Below are 24,184 nucleotides of genomic sequence, written 5' to 3'. Positions count from 1 at the left end.
TCCCACTGGCTGCAGTTCACCGTTCTAGGCCAAATGGGGGCTGTTGGAAGCGGTGTGGGCCAAGGGATGTGTTGGCCGCCACTTCCCGCAGCCCCCATTGGCCTAGAATGGCGAACCGCAGCCAGTGGGAGTTGCGATTGGCCAAACCTGCGGATGCTGCAAGTGAACAAACTGTCCCAGCCCACCAGTGGCTTTCCCTGATGGGCCATATGCCAGAGGTTGCCAATCCCTGCTGTAGGCCTTTCCTGTGTCTGTTGCTGCTGGGAGGAAAGAAGGAGATTTCACAGGAGTTTTTAAACCTTTTTTTTTTTTTTTTTTTTTCCCCCAGACTAAAGAATTGTTTGCTATGTTTGCCCCCTTGGTGTGGGAGTTAGTCGTTTCCTGAAGACAGTTTTACTGGGGAGCCCTGTAATGTTCTCTTCCAACTGGGAGACAAATTTGAGGTTTCAGACTTGTAGAAATAGTCTGCATATGATCTTTAAGGATAAAGTTCTTCAGCTTCCCACTCTGACTTGGATTTTATACCTCTTGGGATATCTTGGCCGTGAACATTAGCTCACAGAAAGTGGCCCTGCCACAGGACTGCTTTCAGTCTGGAGACTCTTGAGCCACAAAAATGAATTGTTTCCAATTGCTGATGTGTGGTACCTGTTTTTTTTCCTTAGAGAAAGTGCTGAGTCATACTCGGAATCTCTGTGGATCCTGGGTGAAAGGCCAGTCTGCAGGTGGTTGCCGTAACAACAACAGCTTCCCTATGAACCCCAAGTTCTGGCTGAGGATATGTGAGCAGAGTGAGGTGTGCATTGCTCTTCTGCAGAAACCCAGGAAGTACTGTGCTGATTGGGCTGGAAGAACTCAGAATCTGACCCACTTAGCAGAGAAAGGTCCATCTCTGACTGAAGGCATTCAAGGGCAGAATTACCAGGCTGTGGGACTGCACGTCTGGAAGGTAATTGGGGGTAACTTTTCAAACTTCTAGTTGGGCCAAGAAGAAAAGTTTCCAGAAAAACAGGAGCATCTGACATAGTCATTCATTTGTGACTGCAATGCCATGAGTCCATTGTTCATGGAAGTCAGGGGTGTAAAAGACCTTTTAGATGAGACTTCCCATCTCACAGGGTCATTGAAGGATCGTTGCCTATAGTACATATACCAGGGCTTTATTGAATTTATTTTTAAACATTCTAAGCAATGAAGCTTCCGCTACTTCTCTTTGGAGACTGTTCACACAGTCAGTTACATTGCAGTATTAGAAAGATTTGCCTGATAATTTTTCCCTTTCTTAATGTTAACTCCTTTCTCTTAGTTCAACCCCCTTGTACTATCCTAAGAAGTTCTTCTCTCGCTTTGGTGTCTACACCCTTCACATGTTTGTATACTGTTATGTCCCTCCCTTAATTATCACCTCTTATATATGTATTAATCTTTTAAAATCTCTGTTAATCTTTTCTCATAAGTCAGTCCTTTTACCACCCTACTTGTTTTTGTTGCTTTTCTCTGGGTTCTTTCTAGTTTGTTAAACTCTGTCTAATAATGTGTGTACCCAGAATACAACACAATGTGCATAGGAAAAAAACTAATTTCAGAAATGCCTAGTGCAACTGAAAATAATTCTACTCATTTGTAGCTACAATTTTGTGCAACTCTATTTTTGCGTACTCAAGCTATCATCGAGGTGTTCAAAAACTTCAGAAATGTGTGTTTATGCTTGTCGTTGCACAGTGATCAGTGCCCCTGGGTTCATTAATATAATTTCACCTCCAAGTTTAATTTGCACCATGAAAATATCTTCTAACAACTTTTTTCTTTTTAATTACTTTCGTAAACAAGAACATAATTAGTAGTGGATGAAGGCTTATTTTACTGATGCTCAGGCCAAACGCTTTAACTCAAAATATGAACAGTATTTTTCTCCTAATCTCTTTTAATTCCCCACAGATCTCTGTTACACTTGTTGTACCTAAAATATTGTGAAAGAATTAAAATGTTTGCCCTTCGCTGAAAACGTTTAATTTCAGCTGAAATGTGGTAGACAGGTTTTCAGTCTGGGCCTGGTTTGCTCCAGCCTGTTCCTTTTTTTTGTTTTGAAGAGAGCAAATTAAAACAAATTGTTTTCACTTTTTTTGATAAGTTGCTCACTTTTACAAAATGTGCTCAGAGTCTGGTAGGTGCTGAGCTTTAACCTGCCCTGAGACTACATGAGATTTCCAAAAAAGTGATTGTTTGAAAAAGTAGCTATTGTACATGAGCAATGTTCAGCACCACTGAACTTTGCATGAAAAATGAGAGCTTCCCATGGTTTATAGTCTGACCATGTTGGCTTCTGGGTAAATCTAATCTGAATGAAAACACAACAGTGTATCAGAATTTTGTGTTTCCTTTGGGCAAAATTCTGCCCTGAGGCATGCTGGTTCGGTTCTGCATGGGGCTGGTTTGTAACTGATGCCCCCAAGAGCAATTCTAGCTGGGACAGAATTCTTCCTGGGAACTCCCAGGATAAATATGCCAGAGGAATGTTCTGTGACCTTTTGAGATGGTATAATGTGCTATATGTGTGGTCTGCTCCATTGGCTGATGGATAGATGGTGGACCATTTCCCTATACTCATCTCACCCTTTCTTGCCCACTTACTGGCATTAACTTCCGCAGGGAAGCTATGTGGGAGAAGGGACTACAGTCCCCAGTGAAATTCTGTCCAGCACTGCTCCAGAGCACAAGAAGGGGGAAGCAGCTTTCATTTTCCCACCCCGAATTGCTCACCCTCATGAGTGCGATCCTGAATCTGACCCTTTGAGACAGGTTTGGAAATAATACTTGCATGGTCTGCCAGATGGCAAAGCACACACTTGTGGTACTATGGATTTGGGGTTTGTTGACTGAATATTTGACCCCATTTAACTTTGCTATAATCTTGTCAACTTTCCTACAATGCTATGCTACATTATGTGTCTATTTTAGGTGGAGAAGAGGCGCTTTAACCTACCAAAGACCCTCTCTGCTCCTCCGGTTGTAGGTACCATTTGTCATTCTTATGACAGAGAAGTACATCTGCGCTGTGACCTTGCCCCTGGTTATTACCTTATTGTCCCTAGCACCTTTCTGAAGAATGCAGAGAGCGACTTCCTGCTTCGTGTATTCTCAACAGGAAGAATCTGCCTCAGGTATGTTCAAAAAGGAAGAGAAGTAGCAAATCCCACAAAAACCATGTTGACAGTTTATGTAAAGCCTTATGCCCTTTACGAGGGCTTGCTGTGACCTGAACTATGGTTAGGAGAGGTACATGTAAAGAAGGTGCTAAATCTTTTGAGTTCAGGTAATTAGCGTGGCTGTATAATGGGCACCTCTTCTGGCTCTTTTGAATGGGGTCTTGGAAATGCTTGAAGTCCTTCCTGTAGTACAGGGGTGGGTAACCTCGAGCCCACTGCTTCATTTCGTCTGGCCTGCGGCAAGTCTCCGTGCCATGGGCCGAAAGCCCCGAGCCTTGGCGCCCCCCGCCCCCACTGGGCTGAAGCCATGAGCGCCGGATCGCCGGCATGTCCTTGTGGCCCCTAGGTGGAGGGGCGATCAGGACAGCTCTGCATGCTGCCCCTGCCCCCAATGCTGGCTCCGCAGCTCCCATTGGCCAGGAACTGTGGCCAATGGGCACTGGTCGCGTGCACTGCACTGAGCCGCCTGGCCCCTCTGCCTAGGGGCCGGACATGCCAGCTGCTTCCGGAAGCAGTGCAGAGCCCGGGTAGGCAAGGAGCCAGCCTTGGCCCTGCTGCGCCACCAACCAGGAGCCTCCTGAGGTAAGCGCTTCCCCGACTGGAGCCCACACCCCAAACCCGCTCCTGCATGCCAACCTTCTGCCCCAGGTCAGGCCCTGCTCCCGCACCCTAACTCCCTCTCGGAGCCCACGCCCTAAACCCCTGCCGCAGCCCTGAGCCCGCTCCTGTACTTCAAACCCCTTTGCCCCTCCCAGAGCCCCCTCCTGCACCCCAAACCCTTCAGCCCTCCAGCCAGAGCCCTCACCCCTTCCCACAACCCAATCATTTCTGGCCCCATCCCAAAGCCTAGGGGAAGCCACGAGCTTCGTGCCACCCCGCACGGGGCTAGAGCCGCGACCACTTGCTTGAGCCTCTGCTCCCACCCCAGAGCTGTGTGTGGCCCCTGACTGATTTTTAATGTGGATCAGTGGTCCCTGATAGAAAAAAGATTCCCCACCCCTGCTATAGTACCTCAAGGGACCTGGGGGGTGGCCACCTAAATCTTTTTTTGATCCAAGAGAGCCCCAGTGTCTGGAAGAAGTGCACACTGTTCAGAGGTGAACTGGTGTAATTCTTTGCGGTGTGTACCTTGTGGAGAATATACTTCATACAAGGTATGGTGTGTTTTATACAAGAATGTTACTGCTGCACAATTACTGCAGGCATCAGTACATTTTGGATGTTGCACAGGTCTGTGGTGTGCTCACTTCATCCAGGGTAGATGTTTCCTGGAGCTTTGTGGGCGGTGGGGAAGGCCTCCGAGAGCTACATTGTTTTCATATTTCTTTCTTTTCCTCCTTGCCCTATTTGCGGGGGCGGGGGACTCTAGGGAAATTAAATGCAAAAATGTAAATTCATGGAACATTAAGGTTAAGAAACCAAATGCATCAATGTTAGGAAATTCAAAAGATAAATTTAATCAATAAACTAATGCAGCATGTTGTATTTTCTATTGCTATGTCTTAAATACATATTTTAATGTGTTTATACTTTAAATTTACATTGTGCAATGTGGCCAGATTCAAGGTGCTGTAGATATCTTAAATTTTACTTTATTTATTTTCTCTGTTCCACAAATGTTCAGGTTTTGCATTTAATTATACTTATATGTGGCATTGATTGGCATTGAATTAACAGTTAATGGGAATGCTTGACTGGTAAGAGTTTGCATTTCTTGACACTTATTTCATTATTGGTATTTGTCCATATTTTGACAGCTGAGCACTAAGGATGGTGAATTGCAGTCATGGAAACCTTTCACCTTTTGTACACTACTTTCCCTTTCTTTCTTACATTTGATAGTGAGATAAAACCACCACCCACTGATGCTGCCCTCTGTGAAGAGCTCCCACCAGGTGAATGGGAGACAGTGCAGCTACAGGGATGCTGGAAAAACGGCCAAAGTGCTGGAGGTAGCAGGAACTTCCACTCCTTCCATACCAATCCCTGCTTTCCCCTCTCCGTCCCTGCAGGAACAGAAGAGCGCAGCATGAAAGTCACCCTCCGCCAGCACTGTCAAGATAGCAAGTGTCGTCCAATAGGGTTTCATATCTTCCAGGTATGATTTACCCCAGTCAGTCAGATTAGTTGATTCTTGTAAATGAAACAAATCCATCACTTATTCAGGTGCCTCTTACCTTGGAGAAGGGAAATGCACCCTATAAATGATTATATTTGGGCCAATACAAGTAGACATTTGAGCTGTATTAGTTCACAGGTACAGTAGGTATAACAATGCATGAGTGGATAGCACAGCAACCAAATTTCTGGTTCCACTGAACCCTTGTCATATTCCGGTTTAGAAGTCATGCAGCAGCCAGTACTTATAGATTTTTCTGCATGTTTGAAGGGTTTTATTTAACACTAAGACTATAGCCAGGTAACTCTATGTTAAATTATACGCTTTTTTTTTAAAATGCGTGGATTTTTTTTTCATTTTTACACAGATGCAAATGGTTGGGCATGCTTGGTGACTAAGACCCAAGCTTGGTAATTGGGCTTGACTCTCTCCTGCCCTTCTCCCCTAACAATTTTTTTTCCCCCCTGACAACTGATAAGTGACCGTGAGCGAACCGTGATCACTCTATGAAATAGGGCGTGTATTTGGAGGGGTGGGTTATTTGTGGACCACTCTGATTTGTTTTAAAGGTGTGAGATCTGAAATTATTTTAATCTCTTCAGGTGCCTAACGACAGTTGGAAACCACAGAGTTGTTCTTTTCTGCACTTGGAGCCACTGGTTAGCTGTGTACCTCATTGCTACTCACAGGAAGTGAGCCAACTGTGCAGACTCTCTGCAGGGAATTATGTAATTGTACCTTCAACGTACTTGCCTAATACTGAAGGCAATTTCACAGTGGTCATAACAAACAAAATAGACAGGTAAAAATATATAGGTATCTGTTTGGGTTTAGACTGTTTCTAAATTCACATGTAACAGAGCATAGGACAACACTACACAATAATTTATAATAGTAATGTTTCCATATTTATTATAACATCTTTGTACCACTACCACAGGGTAACTGGGGTGACTGGCCCTTTAAGGGAAGTAGGGCTGGCTCCATCTGTGCCATAATTACCAGCCCGCAATCTGAGGGGGTGATACTAATGGGATCAGATGTTAACCTGATGAACAATTGGGCCTCAGAAAGAGGAACTACAGGAAGTAGGTTAGGCCTGTGGGAGGCTCTGATCGAAGGTCTGCAGGAAGTAGGGAAGTTAGGTCTTGAGAGAGACAGGTAGAGTTCCCTGGGAGATGAGACAGTAGGAAACTATTTATGCTTTGCACTGAAGTAATTTTTTCTTTCCTTTTCAAATAGGAAATGCATTCAGAGCCAGGAGATCCTTGGACAAATATTGCAAGAAGTAGGTGGCATTTGAATTTCAGTGGCACTGAGATTGATGTACACTGGAAGTCAGAGGCAAACACATAAGCATTAGCTAATGATTTGTACCAGGGACTGGGAGACAAGAATTTGAAAGTTCTAATTCCACTCCGTGCTAACTGTTTGTTCTTAGGCACATCAGTGAACCTCTCTTTTCATTTTTCCAGTCTGCAAAATAGCAATTATACTATAACTCTTTGTCTTCTCTCATGCTGCCTCAGACACAGGGAATCCCCTCTCTGAAATGATCTATAAAGCCATACTGACTCCTTCAAATCCATCCTCAATACCCACCTCTGCTGTAAAGCCTGTGAGAAGCTGGTGGACTAATAGCTGTGATGGGCTTATGGCAATAATTGACACTTATATTTGCATTTTAAAAGTTATTAATATTCATAGAATCATAGAATATCAGGGTTGGAAGGGACCTCAGGAGGTCATCTAGTCCAACCCCCTGCTCAAAGCAGGACCAATCCCCAACTAAATCATCCCAGCCAGGGCTTTGTCAAGCCTGACCTTAAAAATATCTAAGGAAGGAGATTCCACCACCTCCCTAGGTAACGCATTCCAGTGTTTCACCACCCTCCTAGTGAAAAAGTTTTTCCTAATATCCAACCTAAACCTCCCCCACTGCAACTTGAGACCATTACTCCTTGTCCTGTCATCTGGTGCCACTGAGAACAGTCTAGATCCATCCTCTTTGGAACCCCCTTTCAGGTAGTTGAAAGCAGCTATCAAATCCCCCCTCATTCTTCTCTTCTGCAGACTAATTAAGCTCAGTCCCCACAGCCTCTCCTCATAAATCGTGTGCTCCAGACCCCTAATCATTTTTGGTGGCCTTCTCTGGACTCTTTCCAATTTTTCCACATCCTTTTTGTAGTGTGGGGCCCAAAACTGGACACTCCAGATGAGGCCTCACCAATGTCGAATAGAGGGGAACGATCACGTCCCTCAGTCTGCTGGCAATGTCCCTACGTATACATCCCAAAATGCCATTGGCCTTGGCAACAAGGGCACACTGACAGGTTTCAGAGTAACAGCCGTGTTAGTCTGTATTCGCAAAAAGAAAAGGAGTACTTGTGGCACCTTAGAGACTAACCAATTTATTTGAGCATAAGCTTTCGTGAGCTACAGCTCATTTCATCGGATGCATACTGTGGAAAGAGTGGTCACTTTGGATAAGCTATTACCAGCAGGAGAGTGAGTTTGTGTGTGTGGTTTTTGGAAAAAAAAAAAAAAAGGGGGGGGGGGAGAAGGCCCACCTTGATTATCATACACATTGTAAGGAGAGTGATCACTTTAGATAAGCTATTACCAACAGGAGAGTGGGGTGGGAGGAGGTATTGTTTCATGGTCTCTGTGTATATAATGTCTTCTGCAGTTTCCACAGTATGCATCCGATGAAGTGAGCTGTAGCTCACGAAAGCTTATGCTCAAATAAATTGGTTAGTCTCTAAGGTGCCACAAGTACTCCTTTTCTTTAAGGGCACACTGTTGACTCATATCCAGCTTATCGTCAACTGTAACCCCTAGGTCCTTTTCTGCAGAACTGCTGCCGAGCCATTTGGTCCCTAGTCTGTAGCGGTGCATGGGGTTCTTCTGTCCTAAATGCAGGACTCTGCACTTGTCCTTGTTGAACCTCATCAGATTTCTTTTGGCCCAATCCTCTAATTTGTCTAGGTCCCTCTGTATCCTATCCCTACCCTCCAGCATATCTACCTCTCCTCCCAGTTTAGTGTCATCTGCAAACTTGCTGAGGGTACAATCCACATCATCCTCCAGATCATTTATGAAGATATTGAACAAAACCGGCCCCAGGACCGACCCTTGGGGCACTCCACTTGATACCGGCTGCCAACTAGACACGGAGCCATTGATCACTACCCGTTGAGCCCGACAATCTAGCCAACTTTCTGTCCACCTTATAGTCCATTCATCCAGCCCATACTTCTTTAACTTGCTGACAAGAATACTGTGGGAGACCGTGTCAAAAGCTTTGCTAAAGACAAGGAACAACACGATCACCGCTTTCCCCTCATCCACAGAGCCAGTTATCTTGTCACAGAAGGCAATTAGATTAGTGAAGCATGACTTGCCCTTGGTGAATCCATGCTGACTGTTCCTGATCACTTTCCTCTAAGTGCTTCAGAATTGATTCCTTGAGGACCTGCTCCATGATTTTTCCAGGGACTGAGGTGAGGCTGACTGGCCTGTAGTTCCCAGGATCCTCCTCCTTCCCTTTTTTAAAGATGGGCACTACATTAGCCTTTTTCCAGTCGTCTGGGACTTCCCCGGATCGCCATGAGTTTTCAAAGATAATGGCCAATGGCTCTGCAATCACATCCGCCAACTCCTTTAGCACTCTCGGATGCAACGCATCCGGCCCCATGGACTTGTGCTGGTCCAGCTTTTCTAAATAGTCCCGAATCACTTCTTTCTCCACAGAGGGCTGGTCACCTCCTCCCCATGCTGTGCTGCCCGGTGCAGCAGTCTGGGAGCTGACCTTGTTCGTGAAGACAGAGGCAAAAAAAGCATTGAGTACATTAGCTTTTTCCACATCCTCTGTCACTAGGTTACCTCCCTCATTCAGCAAGGGGTCCACACTTTCCTTGACTTTCTTCTTGTTGCTAACATACCTGAAGAAACCCTTCTTGTTACTCTTAACATCTCTTCCTAGCTGCAGCTCCAGGTGCGATTTGGCCCTCCTGATTTCATTCCTACATGCCCGAGCAATATTTTTATACTCTTCCCTGGTCATATGTCCAACCTTCCACTTCTTGTGAGCTTCTTTTTTATGTTTAAGATCCGCTAGGATTTCACCGTTAAGCCAAGCTGGTCGCCTGCCATATTTACTATTCTTTCGACTCATCGGGATGGTTTGTCCCTGTAACCTCAATAAAGATTCTTTAAAATACAGCCAGCTCTCCTGGACTCCTTTCCCTCTCATGTTATTCTCCCAGGGGATCCTGCCCATCAGTTCCCTGAGGGAGTCAAAATCTGCTTTTCTGAAGTCCAGGGTCTGTATTCTGCTGCTCTCCTTTCTTCTCTGTGTCAGGATCCTGAACTCAACCATCTCATGGTCACTGCCTCCCAGGTTCCCATCCACTTTAGCTTCCCCTACTAATTCTTCCCGGTTTGTGAGCAGCAGGTCAAGAAGAGCTCTGCCCTTAGTTGGTTCCTCCAGCACTTGCAACCAGGAAATTGTCCCCTACCCTTTCCATTGTCCATTGGATTGTCTGTGCACCCCTGTATTGCTCTCTTTCCATTTTCCATTGGATTGTCTGTGCACCCCTGTATTGCTCTCCCAGCAGATATCAGGGTGATTGAAGTCTCCCATGAGAACCAGGGCAATGCGATCTAGTAACTTCCGTGAGTTGCCGGAAGAAAGCCTCATCCACTTCATCCCCCTGGTCCGGTGGTCTATAGTAGACTCCCAACATGACATCACCCTTGTTGCTCACACTTCTAAACTTAATCCAGAGACGCTCAGGTTTTTCTGCAGTTTCATACTTGAGCTCTGAGCAGTCATACTGCTCCCTTACATACAGTGCAACTCCCCCACCTTTTCTGCCCTGCCTGTCCTTCCTGAACAGTTTATATCCATCCATGACAGTACTCCAGTTATGTGAGTTATCCCACCAAGTCTCGGTTATTCCAATCACATCATAATTCCTTGACTGTGCCAGGACTTCCAGTTCTCCCTGCTTGTTTCCCAGGCTTCTTGCATTTGTGTATAGGCACTTGAGATAACTTGCTGATCATCCCTCTTTCTCAGTATGAGGCAGGAGCGCTGCCCTCTCACGCGCTCCTGCTTCCTCCTGGTATCCCACTTCCCCACTTACCTGAGGGCTTTGGTCTCCTTCCCCGGTGAACCTAGTTTAAAGCCTCCTCACTAGGTTAGCCAGCCTGCTTGTGAAGATGCTCTTCCCTCTCTTCGTTAGGTGGAGCCCATCTCTGCCTAGCACTCCTTCTTGGAACACCATCCCATGGTCAAAGAATCCAAAGCCTTCTCTCCGACACCACCTGCGTAGCCATTTGTTGACTTCCACGATTCGACGATCTCTACCCAGGCCTTTTCCTTCCACGGGGAGGATGGACGAGAAGACCACTTGCGCCTCAAACTCTTTTATCCTTCTTCCCAGAGCCAGGTAGTCTGCAGTGATCTGCTCAAGGTCATTCTTGGCAGTATCATTGGTGCCCATGTGGAGAAGCAGGAAGGGGTAGTGATCCGAGGGCTTGATGAGTCTCGGCAGTCTCTCCGTCACATCGTGAATCCTAGCTATATTAATAGTGTGTATGTATATATGTGTGTGTGTGTGTGTATATATATAATATTTTTAACTGTACTCTCCTTTTGTGTCTCCATCACTCTTATTTTATTTATATATTCAGTCCTTTTCCTCACCCAATGGGCTCTGATCTGTATTGGGGTCTTTAGGCACTACTGCAGTATTTAGAAATTAATACTAATCATATGGGAAAAAAAGAGTGGGGAAAACCTGGAGATGATTGCCCTGTATGCCTTAGTAGGTCTACGTTTGTGTTTGCTTGTACACACAATATGCTATTATGATAATTCACATTGGGCTGTGAGCTGTTTTGGTCAAGTTAATGCAACATGTTTAACATTTCACTGATTATTTTTTTTCTCCACTACACATGCGCACAATGTGGTTGCAGGATTGGGCATGAGTTCTGAGTTCCTGACACTTAAGATATTTTTATTTTAGGGGGGGAAAGATCCAAAAATATTATTTTTTGCGACTGTGTTAAAATAAAATCTTTCTTGCATTTTAAATCAGAGGGTGTTCTTCATAACACTGTTTACTTATTAGGCAAGACAAATACCAACCTGATAAAATCTCCCAGAGGTAAAAAGGCCAATTACACACAGAATAAACAAGCAAATAAAAAAACAACCACATCACCACACCAGGTATCAGTTGGCTTACTAATTTTCCTGCTCTAGGTTATGTTGACCAGTGATTATACTTTGTCCTCAAAACCACACAACAAACTAAGCCTGGACTTTTATTTCACAGAAATTGGAGATAGAAACATATATGTACATTTCTAATGGTGGCCTTGCTTTAGAATCTAGGAGCTGTAACACCTAATTAATAATAGCATTATTTCCATTCCTTGTTCATTATTCATTTCTTTCTTAGATGTGGTTCTTGCCTGTCTCTAGGGCAAACGTTGATAGGCCCCTCCCTCAGTAACAACAGCCTATCTAGTGAGATTATTTTTACATTATTCCCTAAGGGTAGTCAGACTTGGGCCTACCCTGCTGTCCAGTAGTAGGGTAAAGTGCCAGTGGCACTCCCCTGAGAATACCCTGCTTCAAACCTCCTGAGAATTTCAGTTTGGAGATGACAGCCACAATCTCCTCATTGATTCCAGCTAAGATACAGAAAGAGATAATCTCTGAGTTTTTAAGAAATCCTAGCTAGGTGAAGGTTATAAAGACTATAACCTAGAAGCAGTTCAGGTTTTTGAAGGGGAACCGGTGGAGAGCATGGACTGCTTCGGTGATGTGGTTTTGTTAGTCTGCCTTACATAGAAGTGGGCTGCTGTGTATTAAAACAACTAACGCTTCTATGTGCCCTTCCTGGTCTATGCCAGGTGCAGTACACTGCAGTAGTTTAGCCTGAAGGAGATGGAAACATGGCTGACTGCGCTGGGTCTATATCTCGAAGAAAAAGGTGCAGTCCCTCTGTTAATCAAATATTAAAGCACTTTTGATTACAGCTGCTGTTTGGTTGCGTAGGAGTGGTGACGAGTCCACTTAGAACCATGAGACTATGCAGTGCTTTCCCCTTTCCTCCCAGCCCCATTACTTGCTTTTCATTCAGGTAGTTGTGTGTCTCGGGCACTGGGACAAGTGGATAATGGCACTGAGAGAGAGACGTAGAGCGGGTGCGAGTGGTATACTGTATTGTATATTTCTAGGGTTCTGTCCAGTCTAGTTCCAAATTACTGAAGTTATGGGATTTGCATCACTTCCTTGAGACTATTTAAGTGTATCAATTAACAGGAAGAGAATGTGTAACAACACATGGCCTTAATTCCTGAATTTTCCTTTTCTCTGTCTAGCTAAGGCATATCTGCCAATCTTTTTCACCCTGAGACTGTTAACATGTTACAAAACTACAGGTTTTAACCTATGAAATAGCTTCAGTTCAGCCTCTTTTTTGCAGGTCTCCTTTACAGCTGTGATGAAAAGGTAATTTGGAATTCTCGCGTCAACATCATAACAGTAGAGAGACTGGAAAAGCCTGACCTGTGGCTATTTTCAATTTGAAATGAATTAACCAGAAAATACCCTGGTCCCAGTGGTTTTCCATTCAGACTGACTTCCAGCCTGGTGACGTCCTCTCTGAAAAGATACCTCCTTGATCATTCGCATCCTGATGAGCATTCTTCCCCTCCATGTTTTACTACCAGCAACATACAAATGAACTTCATGCTATACCTCAGTTCTTCAAAAATATGGGCAAAGGGTGTGTGCACGTGTTTTAACTCAAGCTGTAGTTTTAACATTAAAACAGGAAAAAAAAAATGTGACCTATGTGTACATAATGAAAGAATGTTTGGTGAAGAGTACCCAAGTTTACAGAACAACCTCAGGAGACCAGCAGAGGAAAGGAGGAGTGTAGGGGAAAGAAACTGGAGTCCCTTTTCCAGGAAGGAAAGACTAGGATCCAACGAAGTACACTGGAACAGGTATAGACCAGATCTAGATCTACCACTGCCAGTCTTATTACTGAGCACTTTATCATGGGCCCTGCTACTATGAATATTTGTCATGAAACTGTAACTTTGGAAAAGATAAGTGTAGGCGAGTTTGTCTTGCACCATGTGAACACCTGGAAGGGAAGGAAGAAATAACTTATGCAAAGCTGTTGGTTTGAAACTCCATATAAGACAGTATTTTTACTAGTAACCAGAATGTTGTTTTCTTAATTCCTGTTAAAATATTTCTTACTCAAGTGTGGGTTTTTTAGATATTGTATTTTCTTTAATAAATGTAAGGTGATGTTAAAGAGTTTAAAAGGTCTTCTGTTAATATCATTGATAGTTTCAATCTCTTTGTGTTTCTTTAAGCTTTATTTGTTGTGTTGTGGCAAGCTTTGCAATTTTTTGCAATCCCCAGGTTTCCGTTAAGTGGGAGTTGAAAAGCAGACCTAGAGGGCCCAGTTCTCCTCTGACATTGACTTTACAGCAGCTTCACATGCACAATGATACTTTCAGCGTCAAAACTCACTCCAGAATCTTTTACGGTTTTCCCTATTGAGCTTCAGAAACTGAAGAAAACTAGGCTGCACGCAGCCGATTTGGAAACGGAACCTTTTCAGAAGTGGAATCAACAGAGCGCGATACGTTTGGTTGAGATTAGTGGGATGGTGATGCAATAAATGGTAGTACCAAGTGCACCTAACCCTTAATTTTCATAGAATAGTGTTATATCTAGGGGTGATCCTAAGAAATGGTGGTAATTTGATCTAATTTCTTCAGTTCTCAACTGCTCAGTGCCCTCACTTTAAGTAACCAGTAGTAGAATGTTGTCCCACTAACCTCTCCAAAGAGGATGGAGTTGTAAGGGGAAACGAGGGATTCTTAAGAAAAAAAAGAGTTGGTTCCTGGAGATGCCGTGATTGATATAACAAAACAGATGCATAAGCAACTTGTCAAGAGACAGTAGCTTTAATGAGGAAACCAGGAGAAGAAGGCGAACAAAAAGAATCTGTAACACTATAGTGACATGTCACATTGCCAAATCCAAAGGGACATTCAAAAGAATGGTGGTTGTGAGAGGACATGAGGCCCTAAAACTGCAGACATGTGCATGCTTAACTTTACTACTGTGAATAGTCCTCCCAGAGAGAGTAAAGGAAGGGGGACCCAAAGTACATTGATAGCCTTTGGATAAAAACATGTGAAATGAACTTTGAAGGAGAGAGGAGAGGTTTTGTGAACACAGAAGAGTGAATGGTACACACTGAAGTTCAGTTAAAATAATGCATCTTTATTATATCTGGACAATTGTGCAGCCGTGGTGGGACTACAGCTAGTTCATCAGTATCTCTACTGTGTAGAAATAGTTTAGATAATTCTTTCCAATAGGTGTTACCTTGCACTTTTGTACACTGAAGATCGCTTGATCTTTGGCAAATGCATTTATTTTTTAAAAGTTAAAATTTAATAAGTCTGTGTTCCTAAATAAAACTATCTCCATCCACTGTCACAATACTGAATTATCAAATAAGACTAATAAGATAAAGTACAAGATGAATATTAAAATCCCTGACAGAATCACCTCCATTTATGGTTCATTTCAGACTAGCGTGGAACCACATGGAGCTTATATGGATGTGGCTGCAATATAGCCCCTAAAATATAGTTTAGATTGACTTCCTTCACTCCCTCTGGAAGCTGGAATGTGAACACCCGCAGCAGGTTGACAAAGAAGATGAAGAGCTCAGTTCTTGCCATCTGTTCCCCCAAACACACCCGATGCCCTACGGAAGGAACAAGAGAAGGGCATTACTCCTACAAATGATTGCAGAGTGAGTCAGAGAAAAGTGAATTTCCAAACAAAATTCTGCTGAGTCTCTTGGACGCTAAGGTGAGAAGTTGCCTCAGAGGGACATAATCTGTATAATTTTCTTTACCTGAGATGCTAGATATATATCTGGCTTTGGGTATGTCTATGCTTCGAGCCGGGGATGTAATTCACAGGCAGATCATGGAGACATGCCCATGCTAGATCACTAGAAATAAAGCATGGCTGCCACGGTGGAACCAGCGGGAAGGGCTAACTGCCCCATGTATGTAGCTAGCATCTCACATGCTTACATACTTGGAGCAAGCAGATTTAGATGCCAGTGAAATACCTGCTGAGAAAGGTATGAATGCTTCATTGTTTACAAAGTTGCCATCTGAATCGAGAAAGTGACTCGGGTTGAACTTCCATGGGGTCTCCCAGTGTTCAGAATCGTATACAGCAGAGTGTAAGTTTGGCAATACAATTGTGCCCTGAAAAAGAAGCAAAACTTAATTGTCTTCTATTTGTGAATTAGTCTTTGTTAGCTAAGCATTAAAAACAGGAGCAGGTTCTCAGCTTGTGTAAATCAGTGTGGCTTCATTGACATCAACAAGTCTATGCCCTTTTATAGCAGCTGTGTGGCTCAGACTGTCTAGCCTCATTTCTCTGCTTATCAGCGTGGTTCACCAGGGTCACATCTGATAGTACTGTACTCAAATGTTCTGTTACAAATTGTCCTCTTTTTCCTTTTATCATATTCTCTCCTTCTCCTCTATTACTGACACAGAGGTTTCTCATCTGCCCTCCTTTAATCCATCTGTCCCAGCAACCCGATCCTACTCTACCTCCCTTCACCCCATTCACCCTCTTCCTTGCTCTCTCTTAACCACTCACTCCTCTCAATAAATGCATGCTTTTCTCTTCCCTATCATGAAAAAAATCTAACCTTTACCCCACTTACTTCCCTGTCCCTTTCCCCTCCACCTCCACACATAGAATATGTCTTCTGTAACTACTGCTTTGAGTTCCTCTCCATCCAGTTCTACATCTGAGATAGCTTTTCTAACATTTCTTCATGGATGTCCAGCTGGAACCTTCAATTCAACATGGTCAAAACTGAGTTTTGGCCTTCTTCTTTCTCCATTTACTCCATCACTGTGGATAACACCACCACCCTCCCAGTTGTTGCAAGACCATAATTTGGATGTTCTCATCAACTTGGCCTTCTCTCCAAACTCACAAATCTAGACTGCAGCCAAATCTTGCTGCTGCCACCAATATAATATTTCAAAGATTTGGCCTTGTCTGTGTCCAGACTGTCATCTAATCTCATCATTTTATGCCATGAGCCTTATAATCTCTTCTTCTCTGGCCTTGATGCCAGCTACATTGTCCCTCTCAAGTGTATTCAAAATTCTGCTACTAGGATTGCATTCATGGCTTGTCACTCTAACCACATTAACCGTCTCTTTCCATTTCTTTGCTGGGTCCGTCTATCACACCACATCAGACACTAGCTCCTTGTCTTTGCATTTCTGGCCCTTCACCAGTGAGCCCCATGCTATCGGTAAGATCTACTGGCACATTGAATAGTTGGCTCCTGCCTTTGCTTGGTATTGACGGCAGCCCTAATCATCATCTCCCTCAAACGCCTCCAGGCTTTCTCCTGTGATCCTCTCATATGTGTGGGGAAAATGCCCAATCAAATTGATAAAGCACACCACCATCTCTCTTCCCCCACCCTTAAAACCTTGATGCCATGATGCCTACAGGCCTAGACTACTTCTGCAAAGCTGTGGTCATTTTTCAACTCCCAACCTACTTCCACCCTATTTGCCTGTTCTGTCCTGTCTCATGTATAGACGGAAAGTGTTTGGGGGCAGGGACTGTCGTCTTGGCTATTTTTTCTGAAGTTCTTACCACAGTGGGGCCCTGATCCTTGATTAGGATAGCGAGGCATGAGTGTAACATGACTACTTAGGCCTGGTTTACGCTACACAGTTAGGTGGATGGAAGGCACTTTACATTGACCTAATTATGTCAGTGTACACACCACAGCTTTGTCCCACTGATGTAAGTGCCCTGCTACACCGACATAATAACTCCACCTCCAGGAGAGGCATAGGACTTACGTTGGTGTAGTTATGACAACACAGTGTCTGTGTAGCCACAGCAGCTGTTGGCTGTCTTGTCAATTTTACAGCTCCATGCTGGAGCAGTGAAATTGACAAGAAAGCTGGGTAGCTGGAGCCTGGCTGGGCTGTTGCAAGGCGGCTTCCCACTCAGGGAGCCGAGAAGCCCGGGCAGCTGCCCCCTGCACCCAGCTGTGAGCAGGGAGGCACGAACCCCAGGTGGCTGGCCTCCACTCACAGGTGGGAGTGGGGAACCAAGAGCCTGGGAGCGGGGGGGAGCAGCTGGGCTCCCAGTGGGGAGCTGCAGGGAGCTGAGAGCCCTGGCTCTTAGCCTCCCTACACTGCCCCTCTTCAGTCAATGGAAGTGCTTCTAGTGAGGATGCATGCCACCAACAGTAGGAGGGTAGTGTGGACATCAGCCACAGCAGTAATTACAACTGTAAATCTGTAGTGTAGACTGTAGGCCAGGGGTGAGCAAACTTTTTGGCCCTAGGGCCACATCGGGTACAAAAATTGTATAGAGGGCCAGGTAGGGAAGGCTGGGGGAGGCTATGCATGGCCTGGCCACTGCCCCCTGGGACTCCTGCATCTTATCCAAACACCCCTGCTCTCTGCCCCCTGATCATCCCCCCAGGACGTCCGTCCCCTGTCCAATCCTCCCTGCTCCCCACCCCGTGACTGACCCCCTGAAGCCCCCCTGCCCCCTATCCAACCCTCCCTGCTCTCCTGCCCCACGTTACTTGTGGAGTGGGGGAAAGGGGGGCTCAGTCCTTTCCCTGTGCGTTTCCCCTGCTCGTTTGGCTGCTCTTCCTGGCAGTCGGGCAGGGCTCGCTCCCTGTCTGGGCTTGGCTGCTGGGGACAGGGGCCAAGCATGCTGGAGGTGGAGGGGGGCCCTGGCTTGCTCTGCCACTGTCCCTGGCAGCAGGGCCCAGACCCCTTGACCGCCCTCCTGCAACTCCCCCTGCTCCTCGCCCCCCTCCCCCCCCGTAACTCCCCCTGGCCACGCTATAGCGGTGCCGCCCGGCTGGAGCTGCAGCCATGCTGCCCAGGAGCTGGGGGAACTGTGACTGTGAGGGAGGGAAGAGGGGAGGGACCAGGGGCTAGCCTCTGGCCCGCTCACCACGCTGCGGGGGAATTGGGCTGGCTCCTCTGCAAGCCTGTCCTGACCCCGTTCCCTGGCAGGAGCTCAGGGGCCAGAGGGAAGGGTCCTGAGGGCTGGATATGGCCTGCGGGCCGTAGTTTGCCCCCCTCTGCTGTAGGCTGTAACAGTGTCTGTAAGTCGACGTAACATAAGTTGATGTATGTCTCTAGTGTAGACGTGCCTTTAGTAATAATGATGCAAAAGAAGCAGGGGTCATTAACATGGGGAATACCGTTGTACCTTTTCAACGGGAAACCCCAGCACTGTTGTATCCTTCACGCACTGCCGAGGGGCCCCGACAGCAGTAATGTTGCTGCAGCGCAAGATCTCATGAATCACAGCGTTTGTGTAAGGCAGTTTCTTCCGGTCCTCATAGTGGATTAGTTGGGAAGGTTCCAGAACCGTGTCTAGTTCCTTCTGGACTCTCTCTGCAAAGAAATACTCGGTTTTACTGATAACCGGTGAATATTTTTCGTCCCTTTTTCTGGTTTTCTTTTTAATACGCCCATCTCTTTACAAAGCTGTGTTAACTTGCTGTGTGTCCCTTGACTGGACGTACACAATCCAGGGTTTTGTAAAATAAGAATACGTTGCCTTGAGATGCTTTGGAGTGTGGTTTGATCCCTGCATTGGTTTGAAGTTGAGAGGGGGAGCGTTTCCCCAGAGCTCATGGTAATTTCTCAAATGGTACTTCTCTTTCAAATTAATCTTTACAGAAGTGCCTGCGTATTCCCGTTTAGATGAAACGAGGGACATTGACATATTCCCATTATATTCACCATATCTTTTGACAGGAAAGTTATAAATACATGTCAGATTAGGTAAATTTTTAAGTGCTGCTCACTGTTTCTACTTTGGCAATGAAAAGGTATTCGTGAGAGAAAATATGCTTGTTTTACTTGTGAAATTGCCCCTTTAGCCTGCTATCTTCCCTCGCTATTGTCTTAGTATGAAGGGGGAGACCAGTAGCCTGCTGGTGTTGCATTTCAGGCAGCTGATGGGGTGACAGCATATTTCTATTTCCTTTCATGATATTTCATAGATTAAATTCTCTTTTCTGAGCTGTTAGATATTAACAGCTAAGCACTGATGTTCATTGCTGGCAGGTCACTTTGTCTTACAGCACCCTGTTAATCTGAGCTAATATTTGTTTAGTAATTATTGGCAAACTTTAATGTGTGTCCCTTCGATGCGCATCCACTCACCTTGGATATCTGGGTATTGCAGCATATAGAGGAGTGCCCAGCACAGGGTGATAGTTGTGGTTTCTGTCCCTCCCAGCAAAAGATCAGCCACAGTCTGAACCATGTTATCTTCGTTAAAGGTGGAGGTGGGGTCATCTTTGGTCTGAAGGTGACATTCACAAGATTTGAAAGCAGAAGGTTCTACAGGAGTACGGTTGACTGTGTGGTAATTAACACATTTTTCACAGGTTGGCTGGCCCTTCTAAAGGGACGTATCTCTCAGCCCACCTGTGACACAGCTAATTTTCCTCCCCTGGCGGAGAGAAGGAAGCAAGTCATGTGACAGGCAGGTGTGTGACTAAATCGAACCTCTGGGGAGGTAGAAAAACAGAGGCTGGTGGATGGCCAAATGGATGGGGGCGACAGAGTGAAGCTGCAGGGAGCGTGTTTGCCTCCTGTAGTGATTCCTGGGAGGGGATTTGGGGCTGGGTAGAAAGACCCCTCTGGACGATTTTGTTTTCCTTTTGGGGAGAGACCAAGAAGGGGGCCAGGCCTGGCGTCTGCTCCAGTGGCTTAGAGAACAGAGGAAGAGACAGTACCTCAGCAAAAAGGGGCTCTGCCCAGCTTAAGGCTGAGTGGGAAAGCTTTTGTGTTTGTTCTGGAACTTCGTTAAAATCAGCCCAAAGAGGTGCTGCTGCTGCTGGACTTGGGAAAGCCTCTTTTGAGTGTGAGGAACCAAGAGCGGAAACTGAGGCTGGGTATTGCAGCACCACCCTTAGCCACAAGGGGGCGCAGGGGAGGCAGCTGACACGGTTAGTGTTGCTTGATGAAAACGTCTCGTGAAATGTCCAACAAATGGCAGGGGGGAAACAAAAATGCTTCTGAAGTCCCAAATTACAGGAAGATTTGAAATATTAATCTATAAAATTATTTAGCAATCCTTCAACTAAGTCTCTCTGCAGTGGACAGTGAGGCTAAGGAGAAGCTAGTGTTATACAGAGTACAGGCACTTACTTTTGCTATCTGAGCCAGGTAGAAGTCAATGAGATCCTGTGGATCATCTTCTTTCCATCTCTCCTCATGACTTCGGACTTCGTTCTTAACTAAATTATGCATAAAATTGGTGTACACAAACACTTCCTGGTGAGGTCCTGGGAGATGATGCATAAACCATGGGAAAGCATCATACATCTATGGGTAAAACATAGGGGAGATGATGTGAGTTCTCTGATATAAGCAAGTGAACCTGAGGAAGTTTAAAGTGTCATGAAAACTTAAATAAAAGTATGAAGGGACTGGAGGGTTTACATTTCTAGTAGGAATATGAAACCTTTTAACCTCTGCTTTAAGTCAGTTCTGATCTGGACTAAACTGATCTGTTCTACATACATTTTTGTACTGTGCTTATTCATGGTAGTATCTGAGTGCTCTCCAGTGTTCATTAAACAACGTGTGTGCACACCTATCATGGAGTTTGTTCGCTCATTCTCTCCCCAGAGCACGTGCATTGGAGAGTCTTGTTTCAGAAGGGTGTTTTTAATATAAATATACTTGTTGCTCTGTGTTTAGGTAAGAGAAGGCAAGGTTAAAGAAATGCACCTTGCATTAGGTGTGGAAAGTAGTTAGGTCTGTCATGGTCCTTAGTGCCTGGGGGAATTCAATCCACAGTCTTGGATCACCCCCAGATGTGGAGCGTTCCTTTGTGCCAGAGGGGCACAGTTGCTGACCACGGTCTTTTTCCTGGAGCTTTGGACTGTTTTTAAGTTATGTTTCAGAGTAACAGCCGTGTTAGTCTGTATTCGCAAAAAGAAAAGGAGGACTTGTGGCACCTTAGAGACTAACCAATTTATTTGAGCATGAGCTTTCGTGAGCTACAGCTCACTTCAGTGAGCTGTAGCTCACGAAAGCTCATGCTCAAATAAATTGGTTAGTCTCTAAGGTGCCACAAGTCCTCCTTTTCTTTTTAAGTTATGTCTACTCTGCAATAAAACACCCTTGGCTCATCGCTATCAGCTAATTCGGGCTTGCGGGGCTCAGGCTGCCGGGCTGTAAAATTGCAGTGCAGCTATTGGGGCTCGAGGTGGAGCCTGGGCTCTGGGTCTCTCCCCCATTGCAGGGTCTTAGAGTCTGGGCTCCAGACCAAACATCTCCACTGCAATATTATAGCCCCGCAGTCTGAGCCCCACAAGCCTGACTCAGCTGACGGGCCAGCTTTGGCCGTTTTATTGCAGTGTAGACAGACCCACAGGCACCATGAGCCCAGGCCATGGAGCATGTTGACCAGAAGCTGCAGAGAGGTGACATCTGCTCAGTGACATGTGTGGTCATGGAGCAGGTGGTAGTACCCCAAGTCTAGTTACTAGGGAGCAGGCGCAGCACCTATGCTATTGTCGCCCTGTTTAACTTCCTCGCTAAAGAGACTGAAGACTGAGTGGGTGTGGAGGCTGAATTCCTAGATGTGTTCCCTCCAAAACAGAGATGAGATGCACCGTTAGGAAGTCATTTGTGGGAAGCTTTCTTTTGCATTGCTTATGCTGTGCCTCTTCTGTGGCTAGAGGATTTTGGTCTCTAGGGCTGTAAGCAGAGCAACTTCTGCAGTGTTCGCTTACATTTATGTTTTAATTTCTGAAGCACCCCTACTTGAAGGCCTCCGGGTACCCAAAAATACTATCAGTGAATACTAGAATGCCAGAAAGGTGACATAGCCCAATAAACAGATAAACTTCAGATACGTTTAAAATAGGGCTGTCAAGCGATTAAAAAAATGAATCGTGATTAATTGTGTGATTAATCACAGTGTTAAACCATAATAGAATACCATTTATTTTAATATTTTGGATGTTTTCTACATTTTCAAAGATATTGATTTCAGTTACAACACAGAATACAAAGTGTACAGTGCTCACTTTTTATTTATTTTTGATTACAAGTATTTGCACTGTAAAAAAAAAAATAGTATTTTTCAATTCACCTAATACAAGGACTGTAGGGAAATCTCTTTATCATGAAAGTTGAACTTGCAAATGTAGAATTATGTACAAAAAACTTGCATTCAAAAACAAAACAATGTAAAATTTTAGAGCCTGCAAATCCACTCAGTCCTACTTCTCATTCAGCCAATCACTCAGACAAACAAGTTTGTTCACATTTGCTGGAGATAATGCTGCCTGCTTCTTGTTTATAATGTCACCAGAAAGTGAGGACAGGCATTCGCATGGCACTGTTGTAGCCAGCATCACAAGATATTTACGTGCCAGATGCACTAAAGATTCATATATCCCTTCATGCTTCAACCACCATTCCAGGGGACATGTGTTCATGCTGATGACGGGTTCTGCTCTGTACCAATCCAAGGCAGTGTGGACCAACACATGTTCATTTTCATTATCTGAGTTAGATGCCACTAGCAGAAGGTTGATTTTCTTTTTTGGTGGTTCGGGTTCTGTAGTTTCCACATAGGAGTGTTGCTGTTTTAAGACTTCTGAAAGCATGCTCCAAACCTTTTGCCTCTCGGATTTTGGAAGGCACTTCAGATTCTTAAACCTTGAGTCGAGTGCTGTAGCGATCTTTAGAAATCTCACATTGGTACCTTCTTTGCATTTTCTGAAATCTGCAGTGAAAGTGTTCTTAAAATGAGCAACATGTGCTGGGTCATCATCCGAGACTGCTATATCACGAAATGTATGGCAGAATGTGGGTAAAACAGAGTAGGGGCCATACAATTCTCCCCCAAGGAGTTCAGTCACAAATTTAATTAACACATTATTTTTTTAACGAGCGTCATCGGCATGGAAGCATGTCCTCTGGAATGGTGGTCGAAGCAAGAAGGGGAATATGAATGTTTAGCATATCTGGCATGTTAATACCTTGCAATGCCAGCTACAAAAGTGCCATGTGAACAACTGTTCTCACTTTCTGGTGACATTGTAAATAAGAAGCGGGCAGCATGATCTCCTGTAAATGTAACAAACTTGTTTGTCTTTGGTGATTGGCTGAACAAGAAATAGGACTGAGTGGACTTGTAGGCTCTGAAGTTTTACGTTGTTTTGTTTTTGAGTGAAGTTATGTAACAAAAAAAATCTACATTTGTAAGCTGCACTTTCATGATAGAGAGATTGCACTCCAGTACTTGTATTTTTCAATTCACTTCATACTATTTCTTTTGTTTATTATTTTTACAGTGCAAATATTTGTAATAAAAAATAATATACACCTTGATTTCAATTACAACCCAGATACAATATATATGAAAATGTAGAAAAACATTCAAAATATTTAATAAATTTCAATTGGTATTCTATTGTTTAACAATGTGATTAAAACTGCGATTAATTGCGATTAATTTTTTTAATCGCGATTAATTTTTTTGAGTTAATCACGTGAGTTAACTGCGATTAATCGACAGCCCTAGTTTAAAAATATGCTTTAGTCATGATGAAATTCTATGGCCTCTGTATCATACAAGAGGTCAGACAAGATAATTTGATGGCCCCTTCTGGCCTTAAAAGGAGAAGAAAAAGCATCATCCATACAGAATATACGTGCA

At 44.6% G+C, this 24,184-nt stretch overlaps 2 protein-coding genes across 5 annotated transcripts in view; one reads left to right on the top strand and one right to left on the bottom strand.

Moving 5' to 3' along the window:
* The window catches only part of CAPN10 (calpain 10), a 29,058-nt gene extending 15,761 nt beyond the window's left edge, over positions 1-13,297 (top strand). For 2 of the 4 annotated variants that reach the window (XM_084638676.1, XM_084638677.1), the window contains exons 9-14: positions 666-949; positions 2,959-3,161; positions 5,049-5,304; positions 5,928-6,127; positions 6,568-6,613; positions 12,834-13,297. In XM_084638676.1, the coding sequence (XP_084494802.1) occupies positions 666-949; positions 2,959-3,161; positions 5,049-5,304; positions 5,928-6,127; positions 6,568-6,613; positions 12,834-12,863 (1,019 nt within the window). In that variant the 3' untranslated portion in view covers positions 12,864-13,297. Of the gene's footprint in view, positions 1-665; positions 950-2,958; positions 3,162-5,048; positions 5,305-5,927; positions 6,128-6,567; positions 6,614-12,833 lie in introns of those variants that run through there. The other 2 variants (XM_084638678.1, XM_084638679.1) reach the window with 2 other exon arrangements.
* Positions 13,298-14,976: 1,679 nt separating this feature from the next.
* Positions 14,977-24,184, bottom strand: part of LOC311526041 (cytochrome P450 2J2-like) — a gene marked incomplete at both ends in the record, with an annotated part of 29,784 nt that continues 20,576 nt past the window's right edge. Inside the window, 5 exons of the mRNA XM_084638680.1 lie at positions 14,977-15,155; positions 15,531-15,672; positions 18,695-18,882; positions 19,660-19,801; positions 20,653-20,829. Of these exons, the coding sequence (XP_084494806.1) occupies positions 14,977-15,155; positions 15,531-15,672; positions 18,695-18,882; positions 19,660-19,801; positions 20,653-20,829 (828 nt within the window). The remainder of the gene's footprint in view (positions 15,156-15,530; positions 15,673-18,694; positions 18,883-19,659; positions 19,802-20,652; positions 20,830-24,184) is intronic.

This window comes from Lepidochelys olivacea (assembly GCF_965140295.1).
Source record: "Lepidochelys olivacea isolate rLepOli2 genome assembly, chromosome: 9".
NCBI lineage: Eukaryota > Metazoa > Chordata > Testudines > Cheloniidae > Lepidochelys > Lepidochelys olivacea.
This window is presented reverse-complemented; position numbering and strand designations above follow the sequence as displayed.